At 39.4% G+C, this 20108-nt stretch overlaps 1 protein-coding gene across 1 annotated transcript; it reads left to right on the plus strand.

Annotated features, from left to right (window-relative positions):
- Positions 1-15340: 15340 nt before the first annotated feature.
- On the plus strand, positions 15341-17012 carry LOC149954174 (uncharacterized). Its single transcript, XM_090170288.1, has one exon. The coding sequence runs from the start codon at positions 15646-15648 to the stop codon at positions 16822-16824; it is 1179 nt and encodes a 392-aa protein (XP_090026414.1). The 5' UTR covers positions 15341-15645; the 3' UTR covers positions 16825-17012.
- The last annotated feature ends 3096 nt before the right edge of the window (positions 17013-20108 follow it).

Here is a 20108-nt window from a genome sequence, read left to right on the forward strand (position 1 = left end):
AGCTTTGGCGCACAATAGTGAGCCGCTTTTTTTGGGGCGCATTCATTTTTGAGTCGGAGCGCTCTCCCCTTTGATGGGCACTAATATTGAAAACTCTGGAATGCCATCAGTCAAAACTTTGAAAAGCGGTGAATTGCATCTTGCGGTTCCAAAGCTGGCTTCTTCCCTCCTCTGAGTCGCTCTTTCGACCAATTTCCAAAACTGAAAACCCCCTTTTACCACACCCCCTCCCCCCGGTCTCTTTTATGAGCTAAAGAATGATCAACCTTTCAAAAAATAAATTAAACACCTCAATAATCTCTATACTCAGTTCCTTTCGGCGTTTTTTTTAATAAAATCTCATCGAAAAATTAAATCTATTTCATCGTAAATAACATTTAAAACTATAAGTGGTAGCATAAGCCTATCATAAGATCCCCATAAGTAAAGGTCTAGCAAAGAGAGTGATGTCTACGGCATTGTCCACGCGAGAAGAAAATTAACGATAGGGCAGTAGCGACATCTTCTTTTTCAAAATTTCTACATCTAAAATATTATCTTACTTGACAGAACAGCCACACTCGGGTTGATAAATGCCGCACAAATCGCGTCTAAATCTCAAATTTGAAAAACAAATACCTTCAGAAACACAGTCTCTTATTTCTAATAGCCAGTTTTAGGTTCTGATGAATCATTTTGCTAAGATACTTATCTTAGCAAAATGATTCATCAGAACCTAAGCGATAAATTTGTGCATAAGCCTTGGTGGGTTTTACCATATGTAACATAATTACTCATAAGTATGCCTCTGTATAACATTTCCATTGAAAAAAATTCAATGAGACCTTGTTTCACGCGGAACATACATTAAGCGGACCCAAAAATACAAAAATGCTTATAATCCTGGCGCTATTGAAAAGGTTACCATGGAAATGAAATCATGTGATCGCGAGGCACGAGCTAAACTTGACAAGGGCAAAGCCAGAAACGCGTGAGGAATTCTCACTAACTTCCGTTTCCCATCAGTAAAGTTGATGACGCGTATTTCATCACGGAGTTGTAAGTGACGTAATTTACGTCATATCCCGTGAACAAGGTTTCATTAACGAAAATGCTTTTATGGCATACTTATGAATGATTATGTTACATGTGGTTTTACCAACAATAATTAATATACATATCTTTGTTGAATTGTTTTGGTGTAATTCTGTAACATGCTTTTTGAAAAAACCTAAATAAAACATTTATGTGTACATAATCACCTGTAAAATATTTGGTTTTAGACCAAGTAGATTACTTCAAATAAAATATTTCTTTTTGAATTTTAGGCTTAGATCAAAGTGTAGTATTTCAATGAAATAGGTAACTGCGTACGAAGTAATTAAGTTTAAAATTGAAAAATGAACTTCGACTAAGATCAAAGTGTAGTTTCTTATCACCTTAATAAAATAGATTATCTCATATAAATTTTGTTTGAAATGAATTAAAGAACTACTTCATCATTTGGATAAGATCAAAGTGTAGTATCTTATCGCTTCAACGAAATAGATAAGCGCGTACGAAGTAAATACTTTTGAAATTTAATAATGAACTTCTTCGACTAAGATCTTTTCGCGTCAACAAATTAGATGACTTCGTAAAAATACGTTTATTTTAGCAGCTATTTCAAGGCGAAATTATATTTTGAGCGCCAGTATATGATCGCTACCAAAAGAAAATATACGTTTCTATGGGGGGTTTTAATTATTAAGTTTTCGGGGTTCCGCGGGTACGTGACAATTCGGGGGTTTCTTTGAAACGGGGTCTCTGAAAAGTGTCAAAAGAATCTTGAAGGGCCTTTTGGCGTCTTCAGAAGGAACTAGCAGCGTCGATACACGGGTCCTTTGAAAGATGTGTCGCTTCTGCGTTTTCTGGTTTCTTTTGAGTCCATAGGACGCGTCCAATACGTCGCCCATTGCCAAAAATCATTTCACACCAAACTTCTTCTTTATATATCCTGACCAGTATCTCCTATTTCTTTTTAGCGCAGATTTCATCCTTTTGATTATCTTTTGGAGCAAAATCAGTTGGCCTATTTTTATTGGCGAAGGGTTGCAATGTTTCAATTCAGGCTTTTTCAGGGCTGGATTAAGCCAAATAAGCACGTGCTTAGGGCATTAAGGGCTTTGCAATTCGACGTCTGAAAGCCCAATCCAGATATCTTTTTAAGATTTGTTAATAAAGTTACCTGGATTCTGCTTTCAAGCGATGAATGGGAAAAAGTAGGAATCAACTTTTCAAATTTTAATCAAGTGTAAGCGCAAGTGGCATAAGTATGACACTTTCCATTGTTTTAATGCTAATTTTCGTACCGAACATTTTTTGGACACTGACACTCTCGCCCAGGTAATATTTAGACACTAGGGGGATCTGTGCCGAACTTCACCTTAATTGTGTAATAACTCGGAAAATCATTTCAGCGTTAATATTTCCTAATTGACATACTAATTGTTATTATGTTACTTATGGTGAACAAACATAAGTACCTGGGAAATTAATGGTTTATTATTCATTATATTTTTAATTAAATATATTTATATAAGTGCTTATTTCCTTTTTCAAATTCATATTTAAAGGGAAAGTTGTGTTAATGTTATTTGAAACATGTACTTTCGCATGTTTTTGGGTTTAATTCATCCAAATATAATCATATTAGAATTAAAAGGGCTTTAAGTCGCTCATTGACTTGGCCCTTGAATACCTTATATGTAAAACATATCAGATTGTCAATAAAAAAACTTGAACTTGACTTGAACTTAACCACCTGAATTAATGGCTTTAAAAGTCGCTTGATGATTTAGGCCAAAGGTGGTACCGCCTTTATTATTAGCCTAACTGATTATTATTATTATTATTATTATGTAGCTTCTACGTCACAGCTTTAACTTTTGTAATATTACGAGCGCGCGCTTAGGGCGCGAAAAACCTCGCATTTCTACGCGCGCGTGCAAACTGCGCGTGTCAAAACCCTTCTAATATAAAGCTAGACCGTCATGACGTAAGAGCAACATTAAAACAAGTTCGGCAGTGGCGTAACGACAACGTTCGGGGCCCCCCGCAGGATAACAAAAGGGCCCTTTATAAAAAATACTTTTTTATTGGTTATCAAGCATTAGTACAATTTTCGTCGAAAAAAATTAATTCTTAAGACGAAAGGGCCCCTTATTTTGTGAAAATATCATGCCCCCCCCCCCCGTGGTCGCGGACTCTGCGGGTCCCTAGTTACGCCACTGAAGTTCGGCAAGCGTATCTCAATTTATTCTTCTCCCCTTCAAAATACCAGACACCCAGCGAATCCGCCGCGGCAAACCAGTCTCAAACAAGACGCGATAATATTACGAATTTCAGTCCATTTTTGGGGCCGTGGTACCGCAAAAAGCGGCGAAACAGGGACAACAGCGAAGGGGTAAGAGGAGAGAGAGTCTTAGAAACTAGGAAATATGGTTTCCGAAATATAAAATATGCTTAATAGAAGTGGATCAAGCGGTACAATAAAAAGAATGCACCAGAGAAGACGGAAAGCGAGAATGAAAGATGTATATAGAGTAGCCGTCGACGCTTCCCGACGGGTTTTATGTCAGGAATAGAAGTCGGAAGCGGCCACAATGAGTCTGCTTGCCTTCATTTTTGGCCGTTTGCATCAAAAACTACCCCGGCTGACGTTGTGGGGCGGCACCAAAACAGTTTTAACTTTCTTTTCAACGACTTTTTACACGAAAGAGGATCCCCCCGCTCTCCTCCGCTTTTTGGGGGTTCTTAAAAGAAGGAATAGTTCCAACCGGATACGGGACAACGCCGCACGGGTAATGTGCCATGATACATCCCCCCATCCGTTTCACGCATCCCCGTCATCCTCCTCTCGCGCCTCCCCGTCCTCAGACTCTTTTCTTTATGCCGCACCCGCGCCGTGTCGCGTGCCAAGCGCGGAGAGATCCTCTCTTACTGAGCTACTTCTTGGCCATCTTTTTTCACCCCCCCCTCGGGTTCTCGCTCCCCCCCTCTGGGACCGGCTTCTTCAAAGGCGCGATGATACAGTTAATGCCATATCTAAAGAAAATTTCCATACCGCTCGTCGCGAGTTGAATTCGGGGAATTTCTTTTTGACATTTTTCGGTGTTTGTCCCAAATTTAGCTGTTTCTAGCCCCCCCTGCCATTCCCGGTCCCCATCTTTATCAGTTACTTCCTTATTTATGAAATACATTTATTTTGCAAGTATCGAATATGCCATTGTTTTTAATTTAATTTTATTTTTAATTATTGATAGGAATTTTAAAGGATAGAATGTATAAAATGATTTTGGAAAATATTACCTTGGCTGTACAAGTTTCAGTTTCTAACTTGCCTACAAAAGTCGCATTTGAAGTATATGAATTAAACGATAATAAGTTTATAAATAATTTAAATTAATAATATATTATTTACGATACAATACTACGAGGGGTAAGACAGTCTCAGATAATCTGTACACCGAGTTCGTTAAAGGTACATATTTTCAAGAGTTCGCGAGTTCCATTTAGCACTGTCAAAGGTACGGCAGTGTACACCGAGTTCGCAGAGTGTCTTACCCCTCGCAATACTATCGTGCGAAAAATGGGAATTAAATATTGTTTATTTTATAAATAATTTTTTATTATTTACGATACAATAGTATAATGTTAATATAATAATAATAATAATTAGCTAGGCTAATACTCAAGGCACAACCTTAGGCCTAATTCATCAAGCGACTTTTAAAACCATTAATTCAGGTGGCCGGGTTACAATGCTTAGGAGGGTGGTGGCAAGCCCTGCGTGCCATGCGAGCCAACAGCTCCCTACACTAACTATATATATGAATTAAAAGTTAATAAGTTTATAAATAATTTAAATAATAATTTTATCATTCACGATACAAAAGTATCTTCAATTTTAAAGGTATGTAGCTTAAATCCAATATTGATTTTGCTTAAATATTAATAACGAATTTAATATCTTTCTACAGTTGTCGATGGTGGATTCTTACGTTGAAGTGTTCCATGATATCAATAGACCAAAGTTGTATAAAAACTCCTATAATAATTGCAGCTAGAATACATGGCAAACACTTTCAATTTCTTTATATTAGCAGACCGCGAAAAAGTAGCACCTTATTATTAAATTTGACGCCGTGTGAACCATTATTCTATTGTGTTGGAAAGCGACTGGGGTTTGTCATAATATAAATAGCCATTAATAGCTAATAAGCGCTTCCCTTTGATATTTCATTGGGCGTAAGTCACCGTACCCAATCAATAGGCTTATATTGATTTACAAGAATACGGGTGTTTTTTTCGCGTGGTGGCTGGCAACGGGTGATGAATAAAAGACATAAACCCTATCATTTTCTATAGAACATAGCGTCAATAATTGAGGTATAGGACTAGCGTGATCCTTTTGCAATATTGTTTTCATCCTTGTTCTCCGGAACGTTTATTTATAATTCAATGAAAACGCTCTTTCAAACACCTTTTGTCGAAGATCTTTTCAACAGGGCTAATATGAAGTTGGCTTCTGGTTCCCCCTCAAGATCGATTTGTGGTGAAATTTATTCTTTCATTTGTAAACAATTTATAAGAATGGAAAATTTCTTTTGTTAATTTAAAGTTTATGTGTTTAATACTCGGGTATATAAATGGCGCTTTTTGACTTTGCAGACGTTGCCGCTAAATTTAGCTTCTGTGAGAAATACGAAATCAGTCTGAGTTCAGAAATGATTAGGAAATTTACTATAATTTTGAATAATTATCAGGATGTCAGAAGTATTTCAAGGCCACCCTAAGTTTGAAAATAATGGAATTTTAAAGTTAGGTTAATGACTGTCCAAACTGGCTACCTGAATCCACCTAGTGGTGAAAAACAGAAACTTATGCACAAATCCCCCAATGCATGCTACCGGAAACTGGTTCGTAGATGGCAAGAGGTAGTATAGGTGGTAAGGGTGAGGGGGATTGGTAGGATTTGCTCTTTTTCTCCGCCAGGTAGCGTAGTTCCTAATTTTTCATTTATCTCGCACCTGTTTAGTGCTTAATACGTGGGTCCTTACGCCCAATTCAAACTTAGGGTGGCCTTCATAGTCTTAAGGTTAGATATTAATTTATATCTACCTATAAAGCTAATGTTATTATCTTGAAACATGTATCTTGGCGGGCTCAGACTGATTTTTCGAAATACGTAGAAGATTACATTGCGCCGGGGAAATTCGTTATTAAAGTTATTTTCTTAAACTATTTTAAATAAATAGTTTATAAATAAGTATATACCTCTAGCAAGCCTAATTTGTACAATGTACGTTTTTAAGCAAAGTAGTAGCCTTGGAAAATTTTGTGCCGGAAATTCGCACCGAATTAAAATGACCCCGAGCTTGCAAAGGTACATGTTTTATTTTTATATCCTAGATAGATACTACTTCCGAAAAATATATTATATACCTCTGATAACACACATATATTGTCGCTTCAATGCAATAAATGGTCACAGCTAGGAGCAACAAACACAAGGAAAACGCAGCTAGCCTTTAAACACGCTAACGAAGGGTTGTGTACGAATTTCATTAAGCTGAACGTTTTACGGGCGGGGGGGGGGGAGAAAATTTCCGAATTTCCCCCTTCTGACGGCAGCAGGCGCTAAAGCGTCTAGCCAATGAAAAATGTACATAAGAATATCTACGACTTTTGACGGGTTGCGTTCTCCTTGTGTGGGGTATTGTTTGTTGCTCCTAAGTCACAGTGTTTTTCAAACCTAGCAAATCCCCAATTTTGAAAATTTCAAGGTAGTAGTAAATTAATGTATAAATACTAGTGAGATTGGACTATCTTGTACCAGTGGCGTAGCTAGGGGGGTGTGGTAAGTAGCACACCATGATATCCACCCCGGGTGTCACCCATGCTAGCTACACCACTGTCTTGTACATAAAAATAAGTGAATAAGAACACAGCTTTTTTGTACAATAAAAGCTTTTAATTATTTAAAAATCGCTACGGCCCATTCTTCGTCCTAACCGAAATAAGTGAGGCAAAATTAGTTAAAAACTAAAAAAAAACTAAAAAAAAAACTAAAAAATTTAAATCATCAAACTAATAATCAGGATGGTTCCGCCCACGATCGTGTTCTACCGTATCTAAAACCGATTAAAAATCCAACTTGAATAATTTTGTTTAACTCATTTGTTTGCTCTTATACATACAAAATTAAATATTATTTTTGTCGCGTCATTGACCCAACCACCAATATTTCACCCTGATTTCATTCTGTACTCGCCTGACGACAAGGCTAGGACGTTTAAACGGCCGTAGCAGTTTCTAAATAATTAAAAGCTTTTATTTTACAAAAGTGGTTTTTTGTATGTACTGTAAATGGTGTAAAAATTTCACCCCCACCAAAAAAACTCCTTACAGGTTGAGTTTTCAAATTCTTTCCCCACGAGTTTAAGGGGTTTTCATCCGAGCCCTTCGCTTTCCCCTTCCATAAAAACTTGTTGAGGTTAACGTTAATAGTGATTGTAGGGAGCTGTTGGCTCCCGTAGCATGAAAGAGTGACCACCACCTTCCTACGCGTTGTAACCCGGCCACCTGAATTAGTGTTCGTCAGTCGATTAATTTTTATCCATGAATAAAATAAGCTCGGCTATATTTAAATAATATTTATTTAAATAACCAATAGTTGAATAAAAATTGTAAAATGTTTAAATAATCGAAGGTGAATAAGCCTATTATTTAAATAAAACAAACAATTATTTAAATAAATACCACTTTTATTCAAATTAATGCTTGGTTGCGTTTTTTTAAATAAATCGGAAATTTTGTGCATAATTAATAAACAATTCCGAACACTAACCTGAATTAATGGCTTTAAAAGTAACTTGATGACTTAAGCCTAAGGTGGTGCCTTGGGTATTAGCCTAGCTGATTCTTAAATCGTCGATGATATATACCAGTAAATACCAGTTACATAAATAAAAATACGAATTCTGAATTATTTGGAATATTAAAAAGTTGCGTCTACCAGGTTTCGTCATCCGGCAGTCAGACTTTGTTTAAGCTCTACAAAAACTTTTATTTATTTTAAATTGTATATTTACGGTCTTAGATAGGTGAAAATCAAGATATCCAGTTGTTCGAAAGCCCCTCTTTTACGAAACTTCTTCGGACAATTGAACACTGGTCGTATAATGGGACAACAAACGAAACTGCTTTATTCGTTCTAAACGGCGAAACCAAGGATAATGTAATAGGACCTTCTTTTATACCCTTTCGACGTTAATCAAATAAAAATTTTGATTAGGTTCTCTCCCTGTTTCCTCCGAATGAATCAGAATAAAGGGCCAAGGTTTTGATGTTGGCTCTCGCAGAATGGGCACAATCTGAATTGGTAATTGGAGGCCATTGGGGCTTGACAATAGCGGCTCAGAATCACTTTCATTGGCAAAGTTGGCTTTTTCGGGACATCTTTTAAGTTGAAAATCCCCCCTTCATCCCAGGGGCATCCCGAAATTCACGCCCAGCCTCCAACGAACGAGGGCGCTTTTTGCCTTTTTGTAATAACAAAAACTGTGTGGATTTTTGCAAAACCTTATTATCCAAGCGCTGTTTTGCCAGCGTCCCCAACCGGGAATTTGAAACGCGGAGACCTCATCGTCCAGAAATTGAAAATAATGGAACGAGAAGAATAACTTTATCGCGGGTGCGAGTCAATTCTGTCTGCCATCTCCTTTTATTTCATTAGGCTTAAGTGATAATTTAATATTCTTTATTCTTTTCTGAGGTTTGTTTCGCTGGGACCTACCTAGAAAGGTCATCGACTAAATTGCTGCTACAATAACATGGTCGTTCTCTCTCATTAAACGTGGTTGCTTGTAGTCTTAAAACAGCAGCTCTTATAAATGTATAGAACTCCGTTTCTTAGAATTCAGACAGATTAACCGGTACGTGACCTCTGAAAATTCGTCCTCCATCGGTTAACTATCTGTAGTTGGCTACCGTGGTAACTATGGATCTGACCTTTTCGGAGTTCCAACAGGAAGTGGGTAATCGCTATTGAGCCCCCAGTGATTTTGAATCTAGGGTTCGAGCTGTCTATAGGTGGTTTCTTTTCGCTTGTTCCGGGATTTCGGAGTAGGTTAAAAAGAGTCAAGATATGACGTCATTTTACTCCGATTCTGTGGTAGCGAATAGTTCGAGAAGGATAAATTCTGGCTAGCAGAAGACAAAATTCGTTTTACTCCTTTACACCTCCTTTTCAGAAGGAGTAAAAAGAGTAGCCCTAATACTCCGGAACAAGTGAATATTTTATGGAGTAATTATCATCCCCGGAACAGGCGAATAAAACGTTTTAGGGTAAAAAGAGTACACTTTTCGTCCGAGAACACACGAAAAGAAACCACCTTATATTGTCTTTGGTCGTAGCTAAGCCCTGCCATAAAACAGCCGCTCTTACACTCTTCGACGTCACAGATCATGAGGGAAAACGTAACACGATTCTGTTTGGTGCCTTAATGTCATGGCCGACATAATCTCGTTACCATGACAACGAAAATAGGCCACACCTACGAGCCAGCTAAGAAAATGTAATAGTGTAGACTAGGTTAATAGTTTTGATATCTTAGACGTGAAATAAATTTTCTTCGTTTGACATATTTCGTAAGAGGGAAGTCAGGGAACTCGTCACACCTTGTACTCTTCGGTGGCAAATTTGCTGTTGGTTAAGTGTGATGGCTAGAAATACAAGGGACAACGCGTTTAATTGAAAAATAACTAGCTACAGAAACGAAGAGAATGTTTCTAATAATCAATTGTATGTTGCGGTTCAATACTGTTGCATTATTTGGCCAAAGTAAACGTTATTTTTACTGTTGAAAGCCGCTTAGATTTTTGAATAAGCTTTGGCTGAAAATTCAAATCGGATATTGAAGGTTATTTCTCGGCACTTCCAATAACTGGCGGAGAGTTCTCAGTCTAAAGCCACGTAATGATTTATATGGTAATCAAAATATCTATATTTAAATAAATTATTATGTTTGGGGTGGCGGAGTGGTTAGCACTTTCGCCTCGCAGCAAGAGTAGCCAAGTTTGAGCCCAGCTTTGTGGCACTGGGTAAAAACTCAGAACTACTCCTTTTGCACCCGAGCTCTTCGGTTTCCCCTTCCATAAAAACGTGTTGAGGTTAACGGTAATAGTTAGTGTAGGGAGCTGTTGGCTCGCTTGGCATGAAGGGTTTGCCACCACCCTCCTACGCATTGTAACGCGGTCACTTGAATTTATGGCTTCAAAAGTCGCTTGATGACTTAGGCCTAAAGCGGTGCCTTCGGTATTACCCTAGCTGATATATTATTATTACTTATGTTTATGGTATATTCGCTAAAATTGTAAAAATAAAATATGTATGTACCAATCTAAATTTTTGCAGTACTTAATATTGAAGGCCATGTTTCAACCCCCCCCCCCCCCATAGTCACCTTCACGTCAAGTACCTACTCCAGAAGGACATTCGTGGTTGACTTCGAAAGGAGTTGATCTACAAAAACTAACTCGTTTGGATAAAGAGACCAAACTCTTTCAATGTTTTCATCATTAATATTTCGAAATCTTCTATCACTAGATATATACGCACACTGTATATATAGTATTGGCCGACAAGAAGTGAGTTCCATTGTCACCGAAATGAAGAAGACCTGGTATAGAGGGGTAAACGTCGCGGTTTAGTCTAAACATTGTCGGCATTCTGTTTGAGACGTCTCGGCCAATATTCTCCGGCGTTTCTGCATTGAGACGCGCTTCTTTTGAAAGCGCGGCCTCAGACTATTTTTGTGTCCGAAAACTGGGCGCTTTTGGGCAAACAAGGAAGCCAATGTATTCCTCCGCGCGATCGGGACGCGAAATAAAAGAAGCGAACCCCCCCGGATTGGCGCAGTTTCTTAAGCCTTTCTCTATTGAAAATATCGCGCGTTTGGCGACACGCCGCGGAGAAGGCAAAAACTATCGAACTACCCCATTTATATATATACATCGAGTCTTGGAACTTACTTCCCCTTTAAATTCTATTCAGATTGAGATACTAGAGTAAATAGTCCGATTCCCCATTTATCCGCTAATTCGACCGTAGCCGTAGTAGATGGTAAGGTCTGCGTCGCTCGATTGAACACCGAAATATCGGGTAAAGTAATAACGTCGGTGGTGGTATGGTATAAAATGTATTCTTTTCAAAATGCAGCCCTGCTAGGCTGAGACAAGAAGGGGGGGGGGGCGGATAGGGTGGGTGCTTCCCCCTCTTCCTCCTATTTTCGGGGTACACTGTTTATGTGGTTCCAGTGGATGGAATACAGTTTGGTCCATTTCGTCCGATCCATTGTGACTCCGCGAAAGCGCTTGGTGTCGCGAAAGGTTTTATCCGGGCTACTCCAGCTTTTCATAGGTATTTTCCAATTCAAACCGTTGAATTCCAAGAACCTTTCCCAACCCGCTATGGAAAATTAGCAATTCGAAATTTTTGTTACATTTTGGGAGAACCGCCTTCGACTCTTTCATTGGACGGACAAGAGGAACCTTCTTAAATCCCTTTTCAGCTTTTCACACTTTTTGGACGGTTAAAAACGTAAATTTATCTCTATATACTTTGCCTCTTTAGGCCCTCGCGTGTTGTTCGTCTTTTCAACTTTTGGGTTTTGCAATGCTACTTTTACAATGGTTCGCCGATTCGCATTGTATTTGTTTTTATTGTATTGTGGTTTATTTTAAAAGTTTTTAAAAGTTGCAGTTTGGAGATTTGGTATGTCCAAAATTTATATTTTAAAGTAATTGTAACATAAATTATTATATTACATTACATTATATTACATTTGAATAAATTACATTATATTATCATCAAAGTAATTTGTACACTCATTTATACCATAAGTCTACAACCCAGTCACCTGAATTAATGGCTTTAAAAGAGCTTGATAACTTAGGCCTATGGTGGTGCCTTGGGTATTAGCCTAGCTGATTATTATTATTATTATTATATTGTTCTATAAGTTTGTCACTTTGGGGAATATTTTACTGAGAGCTAGTAACGGAGTGACGTCATCACAAGAAAAAAATCACCCCCTAGCGAGGTGCTGTCAAAGGCTACGTGTGACGCGTTCGCAAAGCGGACGCAAAACGGCGACGAAGCCCGTAATGCAGTCTGTCTTGTGAATAGCTTTATACTTCAAACATTATTGAATAGCTCACTTGTTAATATCTCCAGAAAGTAATCTGATCTACTTTCGAGCTATAAACGCCTGTAAAAGTGTTTTGACCGTTATCCCTTACGTTTAACAGTACAGCCGACTTTACGGGGAGATAACGGTATATTTATCCATGTTAGACAAAACCCTTGTCTCTTACAAAAACCGAAAGTCCACAAAAGCGAAATAATGTTAGCTTATGACATCATGGCGTCATAGAGGTCTGTATCTGACCTTTGGCTATTTTCCCATCACGATGTAGAAAAAATAATGCCCCCCCCCTCCTCTGCAGTCCGAAAAATGATAAGAAATGGGACACTGGTCTATACAGTAATGTTAGCGACACAGTTACACAATACCTCTGTGACAATAATAATAGTACGAGGAAAGGGGGGTGACAAAACCCGTAATCTTACGTTTTATGGGATCGGGTGCGGGGAAGGGGGGCAGGCCACAGGGCACAGTCAAACGCCCCCTCCCTCCGGTCCTTTCAGGTGTCAAATCCACGTGTCTTTCGGTATCACATTCACCCTGAACTCGTTTCCGCTTCCGGTTTCGGGCGCCCTTCCCCCAGCCTTGGTCCATCGCCCCAACAGGGTCTGACGGGTAACCCTATAGTTCCTTTAAAGTCACCGAGAGCTCTGATTTCGCCAACGACTGAGCTATCAGGTGACTGAGATGTCATAGTAGGGGGCCCCTTAGCTCGTATCTCCTCCGACAACCGTGTAGAAGTGTGCCTTCCCCCCCCCCTCCTGATCTGGTCCCCGCCAAAAATCGTGCCTCCCAGGATTTTTTAGCGGTTCCGTAACGTTACTCTCGGTTAGTTTTTATTCCGCCTCAACTCCATCGACTGTTTCCGGCGTCTTACGACCGCGTTTTGTTCGTCTGTCCTTTACGTTCTTATCAATGGGACATTCACGATGGACCCACAAATGGCAACTGTCTGCACTATTGGTTCTTATTTGTTGGTGTGGTGATGTATGAGGATTCCCCCCCCCCCCCTTTTATAGATATCGATGCCACCGAAAGTGCCCTATTTGTGGACTATACGATGTCATTGAGCATTTTTTAGGGTTAATGATAAGGTTTTTTTTGGGCCTAGCTTTGGTATTTAGAACGAAACTTAAATAGGCGCTAGCATAAATTATTCATGTCTTGTTCAACTTGTTAAAATGTTCCACGCGCTCTTTCATAATTTAGCGTAAAAAAGCTCGTGCATTTTTTTATATTTCAGGGAGCACGCGCGAAATCGCTCGAGCCCGTTTACGCTAAAATATCAAGACGCGCGTGGAACTTTTTAACAAGTTGAATAAGACATAAATAGAGTCTTTTTTTCTGTAATTATTTATGGATGAAAAATAACAATGATAAATCTGAATACTTTGAGCTGGAAATGTGGCTTATTTAATAAACGTATAAGTAACATATTAATGTTTTAATATTATACTTTTATTATTATTATTATTATTATTATTATTATATTGCTGGTTAATGTTAATTTTCTGAACGAATATTTTATTTTAACACTGATACTTTCATCCAACTTCGACTTGGACCTACAAATGAACTTGTTAGTACATCATCGTTGTTGGTATAAATTTAAGACATTGACTGGGATCTGAATATCATTTCGGTGAAAATTTTAATTGTCATATTTATTTAATTATTTTACTGATAATATACTTATAAACATATACCGATAAAACTAATTTCATTATTTGGGAGGCCATATTGTATTCATCTAAATTTGTGTCAGACAATCTGAAACATCCCGTATTTGTGAAAAATGTACAACCTTCAGAATACGTGGGGGGGGGTGGAGTGGTTAGCACTTTCGCTTCGCAACTAGAGAAGCCGGGTTCGATCCCAGCTTGTGGCACTAGGTGAAAACTCGGAACAACTCCTTCCGCGTTGGGTTTTCAAATTCTCTCCCCACTGGTTAAAGGGGTTTTCCCCGACATCTTCGGTTTCCCCTTCCATAAAAACTTGTTGAGGTTAACGGTAATAGTTAGTGAAGGGAGCTGTTGGCTCACGTGGCTTGCAGGGCTTGTCACCACCCTCCTACGCATTGTAACCCGGCCACCTGAATTAAAGGCTTTAAAAGTCGCTTGGTGACTTAGGCCTAAGGTGGTGCCTTGGGTATTAGCCTAGCTGATTATTATTAATAACGACTGCCCGATTTTTCATGAACCAGGGTGGCTCGTTATTATCTTTTATCTGGCAAACATGCAACAATGGTTGACTGGTCATTCAAACTAAATAATAATGAAAGTATCCAGTCCTACAGCAAAAGCATTAAAGTCTTGCCAAGGGTTTGGACGGTTTAGCTCGGAATTTATAGAATGTTCTATTGTATCAGATAAACACTTTTAAAAGAGCGAAAGGAAGTTGCTGATTTATGTTCTAGTATAGGAGAAACCAAACCCATTGTAACGCGATTAAATTGTTAATCTTTCGTTTTTTATTTGGAAATCTTGGCAGGGAAAACAATACTTCTCTTTCTTTTAGCGTTTTTGCAAACGATATCAACCTTCCGGATTACAAAGGGATACTTTTACGACTTGTCATTTTAGCTTATCTTCGTTTATAATTACTAAGAAGATACCCCACACAAAAGACTCCGTCCACAGTAGTAGTAGTAGTACAAAAAAAACTCCTTACCGCGTAGTGTGGAGGACTTTCTCCTGGTCTTCTCGTATCGGGACATCGCGCTGGAGAACCGGTCTCTCCAGGCGCGGCCGAGACCGGAGCTCCGGCTCTTCCGCGGATTGAAAGAGATAAAAAATCTCATCCATTCACGGATTTCTGTCGCTAGATGGCGTCAGGGTGCGTTCATGCGCTATTTGGCGCTCCTTCAACTCGATCCCTTCATTCCCCCCGTTCCCTTTTCCAATCGGGGCCGCGCCTCCCCCGAACGCGATGCCGTAATCGCCGCCACAAAGGATGGGCGGAGTCGGCCGCCTTCGAAGGGATGCCGGCGCCAGGTGGATGACGGACGTCTCCGCCGCCAATCAGCGGCGTCGTTACATCTCTCTCTCCTCCGTGCCATATCCTCGTAATAAAATCGTCTCCCCAGAGCCGGCACTCTGTCACGGAATAGAGATCCGAACGCGCGCGTTCCGCACTCACTCTCGAGCCCTCGACGCGTACAGATTATCGAGGGGTTACGTCCGATTCCGACAACACGCGCGATTTACGAAAACGAGGCTCTGATTCAATTTAATCTACGAATTTGTTGGTAAAAGTCGCGAAAACTTTAATTTCTTCGAAAGTCGGTTCACTAATAACGGTGGCTAACACGGAAGAATTCTTGCATTGTCGATTTCTCTGGGAACGAACGTTCCCGTTCGCCGTCCCAGGCTCCAATCCCGGAAACAATCCCGGGGGCCCCGGGGCCGGAGGAGGGATGGTCGGCGGAGGGGGCCAGATGCCCTCGCCGCCGCAGCACCCGCTGCATCTGACCCAAGGAGTGGGCCCGTTCCGACTGGGAGGCGCGGGTGGCCCGGGGAACGGAGGGATGTCCGGGAAGGTGGTTTCGGACCACGTCAAACGTCCCATGAACGCCTTCATGGTCTGGTCCCGGGGCCAACGACGCAAAATGGCGCAAGAAAACCCAAAGATGCACAACTCCGAGATCAGTAAGAGACTGGGAGCCGAGTGGAAGCAGCTAACGGAAGCGGAGAAGCGGCCGTTCATCGACGAAGCCAAGCGACTGAGGGCCCTCCACATGAAGGAGCACCCCGACTACAAGTACCGTCCCAGGAGGAAGCCGAAGCCGATGATTAAGAAAGAGAATCCCTTCTTGAACATGCACCACCCCAACCACCCGTCTTGTATGCCTATGGACCCGTTGGCGCGGTACGCTTCTCACCATCTTTCGTTACCGCCGCCCCATCCCGGCCATCCGGGCCACGTCTCGGTGGGGCACATCCCGACGTCAATGGCCCCGACGTCTCACAACCAGAGCCACCATCGTCCATCGTCGCCGGCCAACCCGCCATTGTCGTTAAGTCCGGCTTCCAGAGGTTCTCCCAACTCCAACAACGGCACGTCGTCTCCTCCGACCTTGTCCTCGTCACCCCTAGACAGTGAAAAGGCCATCACGGCCCGCACCTTCCCGCTAACGCCTTTACCGACGTCTCTCGGGTCCCATCTGAGTGGACTCTACGGTGGCCTGGACAGTCTGGCCAAACTGCGAGCCGCGAACGCGTCGGAACTGTTGGGTAAACCATCGGACATGTCTCCCTTTTCCGGAGCGGCGGCCAGTTCCTTGTTATCGTCCTTGTCTCAGAGTCACGCGGCGGCGGCGGTGGCTGCGGCGGCGGCGTTCAACGGTTCGTACGGCAGCCTGATTTCGTGCGGGTGTCCCCCGAGCGGCTACTTCCCCGCCGTGAACGGATCATCCGGCGGCCCTCCTCAGCCTCCGACGAGCGTCTCTCCGGCTTCGCAGCATCACCACGCTGCCGCGGCCGCAGCCGCCGCGGCAGCCGAGCTACAGAGGTCTCCGTTCGCCTATCTGTTCGTCAAGCCCGAGGAGAGGTTCGTCCGGCATCCTAGTCCTCTATCAGCCGCTTCCTTAGTCTAGTTTCTTCATGTACGTACTTATACAAAACAATAATAGAAGAAATTATGGATTTTTAAATTTATCAAAACAAATTGCCGGTTCTTCCTCCCCGTAAAAACATGCCCGCGTTTCTTAGACTAATATTATTTAAAAAATATATATTACATTCCCTTTAATGTTTTAAGGTAATGGGTTTATTTTAGATATAAAAATCCAATAAGAATTTAAAGTAATAACATTATTAAATAAATATAATTTTCAAGTTCTCAATTTCGTCAATGTATTTCCAAACCACGTTTTAATTTGCATATTCTTGAATTATTAAAATTAGATTCTAATAAAAAATAACTGTGAAATTAATCTCCGATTCCTCCAGTTTATACAATATCCCGGTAAATTATTTAAATTAATATAAAATGTGATTTATTTTTAACGAAATTCTCTAGTCAGACTATATCCGGATAAGGGTTGTGTATTTTTTGTTCTGTTTTTAAGGTGAAATAGTTTATTTTATTTGTTCGTTCGAAACTTTGTAAACTTCCCCTGGAAAACGATTTTCATCGAAGATATTTATTGGAATATCTAAATTCAATGTAAGGCGTAACACCAAATTATGTCAGGCGCTTAATATTACAAAAATAGCATAATCAGAAATGTTTTCTTGAATGTAAAAAGTTCCTAAAAATCAGTTGTGTGGTATAGAGTAAAATAAATGATAAAAAGAATTAAGATTGTTCAGCCACCTGATAATCTTAACGAATCGTTTTGTAAGGAACACTTACTCCCAAATAATTCCTTTTAGTATTCCCAACCTTCCCCGGCCTTACGTGAGGCATTGTACAAAATTATATAGTTGGTTGTTGTATAGCGTTTACATTTTGTAAATATGAGAAAAAAAAACAAGTGGTGTGTAACCTGTAGATGACACAAAAAGTATCATATGGAATAATTATAATTAATATTGGAAACGAAAATTCTGTTTCGTTTTCCAAAAAAAAATCCAAAAAAGGCATTTATTGAAATATATATTGTTTTATTTAAAAAAAATATTCATTGTTTTTATTTACCTATACGCTATCTAGTTACTTCGTAATTTAGAATTTCTCAATTCATGATTTTAGGCATACTTAAACGCGTTTTAATTTTTAAAGGAATTGGAACCACTGAAAGTTTAAACAAATAAATATCAATCTAATTTAAGACTATTTATTAAATTGGGTATTTCAAGTCATTTTATTAAATTTTCTTAATTTACTTCGATAAAATTAATATTTAAAATTGATTAGTACCGTAATAAAGTATTTTGGCATACTGGGACGCGGTTTAAATTTCATAAATTTGAAAACTTAAATACACTTCATTATAATTACTTAAGATATTTTATTAATTTAATTCTATGAAGGTAATAGTTAACATTGAGCTGGAAAGGTTTTTGGCCAACTGCGAAAATAAAAATACTGTTTCATATAATTACCTATCTACAAAACTAACCAATTCCGTTATTTCAGCTATTTTTTAATTTTTATGGTTATCAATCAATGAATTAAATATTTAGAGTTTAATCATATTATTGTAAGGTACTTAAAGCATACTTGGACCTTCGAAAATGAAAAAAAAAACCACTTTAATATAGCTTTTAAAATTATTTCTCCAAATATAAATAAATTAAATATTTAAAAACAACGGTATTTATTTTGCGTAATATTTATTTAAAAATAATAAATAAATATTGAGTACAATAATTTTTAATTTTTTTAATTTACCACTTCAAAATTATTATTTAAAAAGAAAATTAATTAACTTAAATATTTCTGATTTTTTTAATAAATATCATTTGACGAAATTAATATTTAAAATTAAATATTGCAAACTGGGAACTATATTAACCACTGTCGTTTGGGTATTTCCTTATTCAGCTTTCTTCGGCAATTTAGAAGCCAAATTCTGCACTTCTCAAAGTCAGCGTAAAGCAAAAAAAAATTACCTAAAGCTTCAAAGACGAAAAAACGCCCCTTCGACGATTTCGAGAATAATAGATTTAACCTAGTTGACCATTTAAAAAAAAGCGCATATCCTCACTCTCGAAACAATTAACCGGGACATTTCGGACAAAACCAAAAAACTGACCAAAACAACGGAACACGTTTAGAAGAAAAAAACTTATTGAATAGAAAATAGGGATTTAGGTCCCGCGACGGATTCTATAAAAGTAAAACAACGCCTTCACTTTCGAATAATAATAACAATAATAACACAGAATGAAGCCAGAACCTTTTGAGTGAACCGGGCATATAGATTTTGTCAGCATTGTGGTGTACTCTCCCTTTTGACCAGGACAAAAGATAAAACAATTAAAAAGAGTGAAAGTAAATAATGGGTATTCCTTTTTATCATCGTTTTAAATAAAAACAAAAGAACGAGTGAAACCTTCAGCGAATCTTTTGTCACCCTTTTTTTGGATAATTCCCATTGTTAATTCTTTTATTTTTTAAATGAACGATAGAGGGGGTGGAGAGGTATTGGTGAAAGGTGGTGAGTTCGGATAAAGGCCGGAGGTGTCGGTGGGGGGGCAGGGGTAATACTTTTCCGAATGGATTGAGCGAGCCGGGACCGTATGGCGATCTAAAGGCTTCGATACAAAGCGGTTTGTGTCGGTGTGACATTATTAATTATTGTCGTAGCCCCGTGACACCTCTCTCCTCTGTTTTAAAAGAGGGAAGGTAGGTGTCGCCCTCTCTCTTTTATTTCGGGAGAAGCGGCTCGTTGGGAAATCGGATCCTTCTCATTAATTTGTCTCGGCTTAAGCGCTCAAATCTATTTTCATTTTGTACGAATCTCTCAATAGGGGGCGCCGTTCACTCTCTTGGCATCATCTACCCCTTCGTCCAGGACGCCTTTCATCCGCGCTGGCAACCAGCCCGCGTAGAAGGGCTTATATTGAAGTTTCTCTTATTTTGCGTCTCCCCTTCTCAATTCTGGTCCGCGCGTGTCCTTTTGTTCCGAGTGTGTTTTCCGGAGACCCTGTCTTTGTGCTTTTAATGATGCTAGACGCGTCAATAGAATCTTCCCGCGCGGACACCTCACGTTTGTTCTTTTATTGGTCTATTAATTTGACAATTATGGCTAGTTTCTGGAGTAGAGTCATTTGCTAGTTTGATAAACCAATTTACGTTCGTGATGCTTGATACCTTTTGTCTTAACCTCACTTTATATTTAAAACTGTGGCTCCAACCACGATAGGCTAATTTTCTCTGAGAACACCTAGAATTTTTCAACTTTATCAAAATGAGAATAATTGATTTTCT

The sequence above is a fragment of the Leiobunum rupestre genome, chromosome 3, assembly GCF_980474605.1.
Source record: "Leiobunum rupestre chromosome 3, qqLeiRupe1.1.hap1, whole genome shotgun sequence".
Taxonomy (NCBI): Eukaryota; Metazoa; Arthropoda; class Arachnida; order Opiliones; family Sclerosomatidae; genus Leiobunum; species Leiobunum rupestre.